Raw genomic sequence first — 12,042 nt, forward strand, 5'->3', positions numbered from 1 at the left:
TGGTCTCACCTGTGAAAACAAGTCTTGAATTTCACTTGCTCCCTTGCAGAAGTCCTTGACAGCGAAGGCTTTTCTAGTCTCTGGTTGCTACTTAAATTTTTATGTCAAGTTTCCACTCATATATGTTTTTGATAGACATTAAGAATTACTTCAGAGTGAATTTAAAAAATATTATCTGTACTGGTTTTGACTCTGTAAAAATTATTCTCAAACATTGCCAAACACCTGAAATCTAGATAATGTAGCTATTATGTAGATATATTCATAATATAGCTCTGTGTTGTCTGTCAATATCAGATGACAGACAAACATGTGTCATCTGACAGTTGGTTTAATAATTGGTTAATTGGTGTAGCATAAAAGTTAAAAATTATATATTTGAACTACTGTACAATATCACTTGTCATGTGGATGCTCATCAGAATTCCACTCATAGATTCGGCCTTATTTCATTAGTTACACTGACTCAACTCAAACAGAAGGACTTTTATACTAAAAACTTAACTTCCCAGTAAGGCTGTAAACCCGTGAAAGGCAAGATATTTCCATTTTCTCTGTCTCTCTTTCTGTCAGATCGCTGGACCTGAGCCCTGAAACAAACCTCGCTTGGATTTTTAGGAGTTATCTTGCCTGTTTTCTTCCAAAGCCTACAAAAAGATGCAAACTATCAGGTAAGAAATTTCTTGAGCACATAATTAGCAGAAAAGTTCAGTAAACCAGAGAATAAATTTTAAAGATTTTCTTTCAATGTGACTTCTTAATCCTCAGGTCTTTGTTCTATCCCAAGTGGTCGTCAGATGTTCGTCTTGAGGGGAAGACGGCCATAGTGACCGGGGCAAACACTGGAATAGGCAAAGAAACAGCTAAAGACCTAGCTGCTAGAGGCAAGCAGGCACAGTTAGATGTTTTTAGATTTAAAAAAATATTCATTTTCTTTCATCTGTTATTCAGATTATCCTGTGTAGAAAGTGTTTAAACTGTAAAAAGTATTCCAATTTGGCTTAAATCTGATTTTAAGCCGATTTAACACTAGGAACATTGTCTACAAATTGTTCATTTTTCTGATAACCAAAAACAAAACCACAACATTGCTCAAATTCACATCTGCATGTGCAGGCAGGAACCCATCACTGTTCAGAGGAATTAATCTGTCTTTTAGGTGCAAGAGTGATTTTGGCATGCCGAGACACAGCGAAAGGAGAGCAGGCGGCATCTGACATCATGAGGGAAGTGAACGGAGCTAAAGTGGTTGTCAGGCAGCTAGATCTGGCCGACACCAAGTCCATATGCCTGTTTGCTGAGAATATCTACAACAGTGGGTGAAACACGGACACAATGCATACAGGACAATGTTAGAAATGTTTTCAAAAATCAAAGGAACATGACACTATTCTGTTTTTCAGCTGAGAAGACCCTGGACTTCCTTATCAACAATGCAGGTGTTGCTATCTGTCCTTATGCAAAGACGATGGATGGGTATGAGATGCAGTTTGGAGTCAATCACTTAGGTAAGGGATAAGGATGTCAGAAAGTCTGAGATGCTTTTATCTTTCTTTAAGAAATGAACGAATCAGTTATTTTTCTCTCTCTCTCAGTTCTGTAAGACATCGCTCTGTTTCTTCTTCCTCAGGGCATTTCTTCCTGACTTTCCTGCTGTTGGACCTGCTGAAGCACTCTGCCCCGTCACGGGTCATCAACGTGTCATCCACAGTTCACGCCATGGGCAAGATCCAGTTTGATGATCTGAATGGGGATAAGGATTACCATCCTGTCAGGGCCTATGCTCAGAGCAAGCTAGCTAACGTGTTGTTTACCAGGGAGCTTGCCAAAAGGACTGAGGGTAGGGCGTGTTGGTGTTTTTTTTTTTTTGTATGCATGTGTTTGTTTGTGTGTGTGTCAGGCAGAGGCCTTAAGACTGAATGCCTGTCTTTGACTGTATGAGTGTCCCTTCTTTTGTATGGAAAAATAAAAGGTCCACATCTGCTGCCAACGTGAGAGTCTCATGCCCGGCCACAACTGCTCTGAGCAAGGAAATGAGCAAGCAGAAGCAATTTTCGTGAAAAAAACAACAAAAAAAACAAAAACAAATGTTTTCCACAAGTCACACCTACTTATCTCAGTGTTTCCAAACATATAAAGTAAAAGCGTTAGTCATTTTGTTGCAGATCTTGCTCTGTTGTTTGAAGGGGCAGCGTTGAGTATTTCTCGGGCACATGGTGCCATTTTCTAACATAATCAAGTAACTATGTTAACGTCAGTTGATATAAAAAATTCCATGTAAATCAAATATGACTTAAAACAAAATGGACTTCATAATTTAGTGCCTTGAAATTAACCCTCCGTCTCTTTGAGAAACTCCTGCTTTTTCTGACACTACCGTTACAAACGTTTTTAGCAGCACTGGACAGATGCATAGATCCAGCAGGTGTTTGCTAATTACTCTTAGAAGTGTTTCAAGGGAACGGGGCTCTGTGAGGTAGAAGGTCAGAGGCTTGAAAACTTCAGCTTTGTCCTTAGACCCCCTAAGCATTTTCTACAGTTGAATGACTTCTCAAACCTGCATGACAAAATCAAGGCAACATGTCAGGTATGTTTTTTGATGAGGGAACAACATTATAACATGATGTAAAAACTCCCAAATTTTGTTTTTACATAAAACTGCCCCTTTAAATAATGTGGACCACTTAAAGCTTACTGACACATTTCAAGCTGCTAAGAAGGGTGGATAAATTTAATTCTGCATCTAATTCTCCCTTTTCCCCCTCTCTAGCTCTTGGTGTGATGGCTTTCTCTGTGGACCCTGGCATGGTAAACACTGAAATTACAAGGCACATCAGGCGCCCTCTTGTGGACGTAGCTAAGATCTTCAGTTTCTTGATCCGAACCCCAGCAGAGGGAGCGTCCACCTCTATCTACTGCATCGTTACTCCAGAGAATGAGATGCTCACCGGTGGATTCTACAAGTCAGTGAGACAAATTAAATAATTCTGTGTTTTATTTAATAACTGATAAAACAGGACTGTGTGAGATGAAGTGGATAAAAACACAAACATTTGATAAAGACCAAGTATAAAGACAATCATACAAAAACAACACATAACAAAACAAAACAAGGCAAAAAATAAATTAAAAAAATAAAAAAAACCTGCAAAGTTAATAATTTACCTCTTTAAATATATTTTCCTCTTTTTCCAGGAACTGTGCCAGAGCAGACAGCTGCAGGGCAGGTGAAGATGATGGCACAGCTTTGAAGCTGTGGGCTGTGAGCTGCCACCTGCTGGGCATCCGCTGGAGATGAACCAATCCGACTGCACTGTGCAGCAGCATTTATATACACTTCGGAAATGCTGTTTTCAACTTCTGATCAAAGTGCGAAAATCCAGGGAACATTATCCATATCCCCTGACATGTTGTAAGATAACTTGGCCTACAACAAAAATCACTGTTCAAGTTTGAGTCTTTACATAACTTATAAAAGATGTATGATTAGATAAAATGACAGCATAGTGAAGGGCACAATGGCCAGAAGATGGATAAAATAAAAGCCACCATACTTGTGTGCTTGTGTTTTTTATTCATTTTTTTCTTATTGCCATATTTGTTGTCCCACTGGAGCTTTTGCTACTTTCATTGCTAGCTAGCATTATTTTGTTGTATTTAATGTATTTACTAACATAAATTGTATCTCAGGACTGGATCCCTAATGCAGTTGGGCACACAATGCCATTTTATGGCAAAATTAAGTTTGTTACCTCTAGTTGTTTTAATAACTCTGTATATCAGAGTTATATGACTTAACCCTATGACACGGTGTTGCTGTCAGGCAACAGAAACACATATCTGTACCTCACGTTGCTCCTTTATTTTATTTCTTGGGGGGAATGACTTAAAGCACCACCAGACATATTTTTGTTCAAATAAAAGAGGTACTGAGTTTGATGTGACCATTTACTTGGCAGATGAGCAGTCCTCCTTATGAAGCAGAGTTGCATGGCACACCTTGCCTCCTACTTGTCAGTTATACATCATTATCTTCATTTTTGAATTTTGGGTAACTCTAACTAAAAACATTTTTATGTCTGTGAGGATGTAAAGAAGCACTGTAGATCATTTCAAGACAATTTTTTATAATATAGGCTATGTGCAAAAACTGTGTTGTTGTTTGTTTGTTTGTTGTCTTAGGGCAATGTTGCGCAATATATCTATATATTCTTTCTCTATATTTTTTTTAAATAAATCTAAAAAAAGTCAGGTTTATGTCAGTGCTATAACACAAGAGTAATTCCTATCCATTTTGTATAAAATATCCGATTAAGATATTAATTTTTAAAGTTTTAATTTTTGCTGAATCAATCCTAAAGATTCAAGGGATAATGCCAATCAAATCTATTGTCAGCTTTAACATCATTTTTGTCTCTTTCTTCCTCAAAGCCCTCGTGCTTTTTTTTTTCTCCGCTTAATTTTGGGCTTCTGTGGCATACTGAGTTTCTTGTTTTTATAATATTGCGCTAAAATCAGATCATTTCGGGGGGGTTTTATGCCTCAACACTGTGCAGACACTACTTCAGACATGGCTCTGAACCGACTGAAATATACGATTTCTTCGTTCAAAGCTCGCACAATCAAATCCTCTCATTTTCCAAACACGTTACTGAGCACGAACAAAGCGCTGGCCAATTTTTGTCAAGTGAAAGCCAGACGCATGCGGTTTGGTGCGACCCCTCAGTCCATGACGAGAGGCAGGCGAGCAGGCAGGAGCCAACAGGAAAGCAGTCTGTTCTCAGGCTAACTTGTTAAGCAATCTTGCGCCAGCTGGCTTCTGATTGGTCCAGCCGGGAGATGCGAAATGCGCGCAGCAGGCTGTGTGGAGATGGCAACCTGGGAGCCAGTGCTGAACCGTGTGGTGGAGACTGGAAGGGACGTCTGTTTGGTTGTCACTGAAATCGCCCACCGATCTTAAAGTGGAAACCCATTACTCTGGAGGAATAATGAACTGCAGGTAGGAGGAAAAAAAATCCTAGAAGGAAAAAGGTTAAGAGGCTGGATATAATGACTGTACTAACTTGAAATGGAAGAGAAAAACAGAACGTTAGTAAGAAGATTAAACTCCCACCAGACTTGGTCTTATTATTGTTATTAGACTGTTTGAGCAAAAGATCAAAATTAGTTCATTGTATTTAATGGTATCTCTGGGTACATAATATTCCAGCCTTTACTTAAAAACTGGGTTTCAATCTAATGAAAATTACTGAGATTTCCATTTATTTATTTATTTTTCTATTGTCTTTTTTTTTTTCTTGCTTATTCAACTAGACAAGAGTTTATGAAAAGGAACTAAGTGCAATATTCTGTCATTCCAAATTCACTTTTACGCAGGAGTGCATGCTGTAACCGCTGGTCATCTGAGGAGAGGTTGGATGGGAAAACAGTGATCATCACTGGAGCCAACACCGGTATCGGCAAAGAAACAGCCAGGGATCTGGCAAGAAGAGGTACAATCCAGTCAATTTAGTTTCCATGCCTTTCTCTTTTGTTGTTTCTAACTTTTCCACTGTGACTTTCATGGAACATTCCTCTATGCTTCGGGGATTTAAGCCCTTTCGCTGCTTGGTGATGGAAGCTAATCTGAAACGTTAATCACTCTTAATCTGTCTTGGTTCAACTTTATTATATACATTATGGTGGAAGTATTAAGCTGTCTCATAGGGTTTTATAAACTCAGCATAACTTACAGGCTTAATAAGTTAGACTGAAATAAAACTGCTACCTTCCTGGACATGTAAGCAATCATTTTAAAAGACAGAGGCAGTGATGCAAGTCAGATGAGGCGTCAGGGAGACAGAGGGAGCATTGTGAGGGTCTGTTACCCTCCTGAGCCAGACAGGCGACAAAAGAGAGAGTTTGGAGGGTGCAGACATACACACACACACGCTCACACACACGCACACATGCTGACCCAGTGTAATGTAAAAACTGGTTCTGCATAGATGATTAAATCTGTTTGTTCGCCCAAGGCGCAGCGTGAGGTATGCCCCTGCTGCTTTTTGAAAATTACCACCATGCTTTTGAGAATGCACCACTTCATTCTGTAAATGAAAGGGCAAGTGGGAATCATTTTCCTTTTTTATTACTTGCCGTCGAGCGGGGAGAGGAACTGGAGAAAAAAAAAAAAAAACATTATCTTTGCTGTTGAAAAATCAAATGAATGTAGAGCACTGTGGGAGAAAACAACAGTGTCAAAAGGGAGATGACAGAATAATGACCTCCTCTCTTCCTTCTTGCATTAGGAGAATTTACTGTCAGAAGATGGCTTCATTTATCAGTAAATTGGATTAAGTAATGACAGGATGGCATGATTAGGTTTGGAGAGATTCATAAGAGGCAGCAATACCTTGGAGCAGCTGCATCCTAAGGTACCGAGGGAAATCTGAACAAATCACAACTCTTTGATTTTTCTTTTCTATCCTAGATGAAGTGCTTGCTTTTGGTGATTTCATCATGTCAAAGTCTACATTCTTTTTTTCTTTTTTTTTTTCCAAGACCTGGGACTTCTTAGCAATGGATTTGAATTTACAGTGATTGATAATGATAACAGATTTGATAACGACTGATTGGATTTGAGGAGGCTCAGTCACTACTTCGAAAATGGGAAAGGAATTGAGGGTTCCCACATGGGAGCAGCTGAGCACGAACAAAGCCACAATAATGAGACACAGACGCTACATTCCAACTGATTAATGGCTCACCACTTCCTTAATTGCAGAGTGGAGCAGCTATCTGAAATGTGTGCTGTAGTTTTTCTGTTTTTTGTTTTTCATTGTCAGGATATTTGTGGTACAGTGTGGGGCTCTTGACTTTGTATATATATATATATATATATATATATATATATATATATATATATATATATATATATATAAGGCATGGCATCCGATCTTTGTGTGGGCGAAAGAAAGAATGAGCATGTTGTCCTCGAAACCTCTTTCTGAGCTCATTAAGGAGAATGCCTCATAATTTGCCTCGGAAGCAAAGCGATGCCGTGGAACAGTTGGCTAAATGAGTTGCTGAAAGAGGGCTTAGAAATCATTAGAGAATGATCAAACGTGCACAAGGATTTTTGGGGACTTCATTAGTTATTTGATGTTGGTGGCTTTCTTTGCCTCTAATTGAATAGAAGTGATGCTCTTTTAAACTTGCAAACTTGTTTGTGTTGAATCTGTCCCCTGACGTCCCTCCTAGTAAAGTTTCTACTAATGTATTTTAGGAATACAATGTGGCTGTTTATTTGTGTCTCGACCAAATCAAGACACAAGAATATAAAGTTAGACGACAGACGGAGGGAGGGCATCATCTCTATTATAAATCATTGCTCCAAGCATGCCAGAGCTGAACAACTGAGATGAAGTGTAGGTGTGTGACTGGGAGAACACAGATCTACGTGTCTCCATCGTCTGGTTTTTCAGGCGCCCGCATTGTTATGGCGTGCAGAGACGTGGAGAGGGCCGAGGAGGCGCGGACCGACATCTTGGAGGACACAGGCAATGAGAACATCGTCATCAGAAAGCTGGATCTGTCCGACACAAAGTCCATCAGGGCTTTTGCTCAGATTATTAACAAAGGTGATATTAAACTTATGACCAAAGTCAGCCGTGAATAAATTCTTTTACCAAACACGTTTTAGGGATGAATGATCTTCTTCAGCCACTAATGGTTGTTGTAGGGTTGCTTTTATTGGTCCTACTTTATTTTCTATATATTTGTTTCTTTTAAAATGCAGTATTACCTTTCATTGCTATGCTTCTAACATTTGTATTTATTTTACATTTTAAGTACACTTCTCTTTCTATCTTTTTTTGGTGAATGATGCAAAGATTGCTTAGAGATTTTAGTTTTACTTCAGTCACATTAGACATTTGCATGCATTTCTTCATTTTGCATGCAGAATCCGTTAAGACTATATGACATGAACATATCACACCACAAAAAAAAACTACTCTCTGTGGGCCACACAACACCAACTTTCTGGACATATTGTTTATTTTTATACACTGTAATAGTAATAAAAAATATATCTGGTTTCTATCGCACTAACATTAATATTGTCAATGCTTTCCAGAAGAGAAGCAAGTGAATATCTTGATAAATAATGCAGGGATCATGATGTGTCCTTATTCCAAGACTGTGGATGGCTTTGAAATGCAGTTTGGAGTTAATCATTTGGGTAAGTTATATTGCAGTGATATATTTTATATATGCACATTTCCTGAATGTTGCAGTTTTAAAGCACCTAAGAACTATATAAAATAGCTTGGATGACTGATGTGAGCTTATTCATTTCTGTATTTGGGAGAGGTTAGTTTAAATAGACGACAAGACTGGAAAGTGAGAGGCGGGATTCAGTCTTAATGGCAACACAACTGACAAACACATCAACCTGAGAAGATTCTGGAGCAGCTTTTTTTTCTTCTCTTCAAGCTGTCACTGTGTATTGGACCGTCTCTTACTTCCAGATGATGTTTATTTTTTTGTGTATTATTTTTGTCACAAACTGTCAGTGTGAGCAGCCTGTGCTCAGACACGTTTGCCCACACACATATGGACACCAAGTCGCGCACAACGAGACACAAGCCGACACGAGCTTTAAGAAAAGATTCTGTACTGGAGTATGAGCAACCTTCCAAATAATGGCAGTGTATATGTGAAGGATAAAACAAAAAAATTAAGAACTGTAAAGACATATTCTGATAGCATTCCCAGTGAATATTACAGACTGGTTTCAATGTCTACAGAGCAGAAATACTTGCAGCAGTTGCACTTACTGCCATGCATTCTTAAATCTTTGTGGTTTGGATATTTCACTGAATGAACATGTCAAGATACCTCACAACAGTTAAAGCTATTTAGCTGCAGCGCTACAAACTAGTTTAATAATATATGTATTCTGACTTTCCTTAAGGTCATGTCCTCTTAACCTACCTGCTGCTTGACCTCATTAAATGTTCAGCTCCGGCCCGCATTGTAGTCGTGGCATCGGTGGCCCACACTTGGACTGGCCTTCGACTTGATGACATCAACAGTGAAACGAGTTATGATGCTATGAAAGCTTATGGACAAAGCAAACTGGCTAATGTCCTGTTTGCACGCAGTCTTGCCAAACGGTTACAAGGTGAGAATGAACTTCTGAACCATCAATAAACAAACAATAATATATGACATGTCTTCAACCCCAAAACAGATGCTGTGTTGATGTAAGGGACATACACATCCTGGTATTTGATAGGAAATGAGCATATTTTGGCACAAGAAGCAACAGAAACCCAAACACCAGACATTTGCAAATACTTGAGAACCTCTCGCATATAAATGTCTATTATAATAGTTCCCACATAGCCAACCAGCACCAAGGAATATGAATGGTGCTCCTGGATTGGCTGCCTTTTCAAATGCCAGCCAGTAGCATATTACGTAGCATTGCACATAGATATTTCTCTTTCTCAAGTTGCATTTATTGAAATATGTATTTTTAACATACTCTACCAGCATTTTTTATTTTCCAGGAATAATTCTGAGCTGGATTCCACAGAAAAATCTGTGACTAGTTGAATCTGTGAATGCTGAACTGCAAATAGGTGGGCGTCCTCTGGAGATCTCACTGAAACCCAAATTTGATGAATTACGGATGTTTATGGGACCTCCATCCAATTAAGCAAAAAATTATAATCCAAATGTCAGTTTATTTGTACAAAACCCACTTTTCATTTTGTTATGCTAAACATTATAAGAGTTATCTACACTTTTTTTCCATTTCACAATTGTGCACAAAAATATGTTAAATTACAAAATTTCCATAAAATAATTTGTGGCCATAGTGTGACTGAATGTGAAGAAGTTCTCAGGGTGCTCTCAAAACTGCAGTGAATGTAAATCTCGCCTTTGTTCATGTTGCAGGAACTGGTGTCAGTGTCTTTTCTCTGCACCCGGGAGTGGTCCAGTCTGATCTGTGGCGACACCAGCACCAGTGCATACAAGTAGCAGTGAAGATCTTCCGGATTTTTACCAAGACGACAGTGGAGGGAGCACAGACCACCATCTTTTGTGCTGTGGAACAAGGCCTGGAGAGCCAGAGTGGAAACTATTTCAGGTACCTTTTGCCAACAAGCTCAATAACTGTTAATTAATAAAATACTGCACATTTACTCAGTAAAACTTTACAAATATACAACTTTTAACCATGGCACAAAAGAACCGGACAGAATCTAATGACCAATTTCTGTCATTGCTCGTGTTCAGTGACTGTGCGCCTGCACGCTGCTCAAGTACTGCTGCTAATGATGACTTGGCCCAGAGGCTGTGGGAGGTGAGCTGCGACATGCTTGGCATCACCTGGCAGTGAAGAGCAGCGGACTGACTACGTGTTACACATATCACACATTGAAAGAACTGTTATGCACTTTTATGAATCTATGACTCGTTTGAAAAGTTTGGCTGTTCTGGGTGAAGTTGGGTGTGAAGTATCGAGGACTGCTCCAAGTTTTTCTTTCATTTTCTGTCGACAAAAAGAAATCACATGTTGACTTTAATCAGCATTCACTGAATTATTTCTGATGTAAAGTCTTTTAAAGCATTCCAGACACACAGAGGTTCTAAGTATTTATTTGTTGTGTATCTTGTACTAAAACTGTGCTTTGTCATGATTATAAGTAAACCAGTATGTTATGCTTTAATTTAGTTGAATAAGACCTGAGCTGCTAAAGTCATTACATGTTATTGTTGTTTAATTTTGCAAGCTTTTATCACTAAGATGCAATGTCGCATTTACTCAGCTATATTGTGATAAAGTTTGAATAAACTCAAAAATCCCCTGTATTTTTATTATTTACATGGTTTACATGTTAGTTGTTTTCAAAGAAGATTCTGTGAACTGTTACTTCAAGATGTAACTGATGCTAATTCCTCAATAGATATGTACATAAATAGTCTAATTTTCAAAGTGTCAGCCAGGATAGATTCCGCTGAGAGTAGAACATGTTGAAAATCTTCCTTTGTTAGAATCTTTGTTCCCTTTGTAAGGTTCTCTGTATTTCTATTGATCAGTAAAAATCCAATCAGTGTAAAGTTAGATATTGAACTGTACTTTGCATCTGTTTTTTTTCATACATTCTGCAGTTTTTTTTAAACAAAGTTTTTCTCTCAAAAGAAGGAAAAGTAACAGTTTTTTGAGCAACATTTATTATGACACGGTGTTATTTCGAACTGACAAAACATGTTGTAGAGCACAACTCTACAACATTCTGTAGAGTTGTGCTCGTTTGTCAGAAATTTATGTACAGATTTTTTTCCCCCCCCCGTCTACTCGCTGCTCCAGATGAAGTTACATAAATATATTTGACAGAATTGGATAATAGCGAGTAGGAGTTAGAGGCTTTTATTCTTTCAAGTTAGCCATATTATCCAAAATAGATAACAAAATTGATGACCCCATGATTCTTTTTTTTTTTTTTTTGATAGCAACATTTATAAAGGTAACAATCATGCCGCTGACTCACGTTGGCTTTAGGAAACCAGAGAACGACTAAAGTGAACATACCAGAACAATAAATCTCTAATCTTAATCTAAATCACATGAGGGGGCAAATATTAGAAAGAATGTTGTATGAGTAACAAGAGGTAGTGAGAGTATTGGACACATATCCAGTCTTCCAGAGTCCTGACATTCAAATAGGTGGGGGTGACAAACCAGGAGAAAATACAAAACAAATACTACTATTAAGAAGGTATTTGACAAATAATTTAGGAGCTGTGTTGTTTGACTATAGTATTGCAAAAATCTTAGAATGTGGCCTCAAATATTTATTTTCACATTTTTAGCTACTTGTTGGTAGCTTCTTCAATGGTTTTAAGAGTAGTATTTTGTTAAAGACTAATGTGATTTAAGACTGAAGCACAAGATTGCGCAAAAAGAAAAGTATTTGCAGCTGCATTTTCTGTCCAACCACCAGACAAACTAAATTGTTCTAATTACATTTATTTTCAAAAATAAAC

At 38.2% G+C, this 12,042-nt stretch overlaps 1 protein-coding gene and 1 pseudogene across 1 annotated transcript; both read left to right on the forward strand.

The window, feature by feature from the left end:
* Positions 1-548: 548 nt before the first annotated feature.
* On the forward strand, positions 549-3,559 carry LOC129364701 (retinol dehydrogenase 12-like). The gene is made up of 7 exons (XM_055037513.1): positions 549-671; positions 769-884; positions 1,160-1,315; positions 1,404-1,508; positions 1,631-1,840; positions 2,771-2,963; positions 3,196-3,559. Exons 1-7 carry the CDS (start codon positions 658-660, stop codon positions 3,296-3,298), a joined length of 897 nt encoding a protein of 298 aa, XP_054893488.1. The 5' UTR covers positions 549-657; the 3' UTR covers positions 3,299-3,559.
* Positions 3,560-4,784: 1,225 nt separating this feature from the next.
* On the forward strand, positions 4,785-11,206 carry LOC129364700 (retinol dehydrogenase 12-like; annotated as a pseudogene).
* Positions 11,207-12,042: the final 836 nt, after the last annotated feature.

The sequence above is a fragment of the Poeciliopsis prolifica genome, unplaced genomic scaffold (assembly GCF_027474105.1).
Source record: "Poeciliopsis prolifica strain line A6 unplaced genomic scaffold, Auburn_PproV2 SCAFFOLD012, whole genome shotgun sequence".
Lineage (NCBI taxonomy): Eukaryota > Metazoa > Chordata > Actinopteri > Cyprinodontiformes > Poeciliidae > Poeciliopsis > Poeciliopsis prolifica.

Coding starts and splice junctions, on each gene's coding strand:
- LOC129364701 (XM_055037513.1), top strand. Junction 885..1,159: donor TAAAGACCTAGCTGCTAGAG/GCAAGCAGGCAC, acceptor TCTGTCTTTTAG/GTGCAAGAGTGATTTTGGCA. Junction 2,964..3,195: donor CTCACCGGTGGATTCTACAA/GTCAGTGAGACA, acceptor CTCTTTTTCCAG/GAACTGTGCCAGAGCAGACA.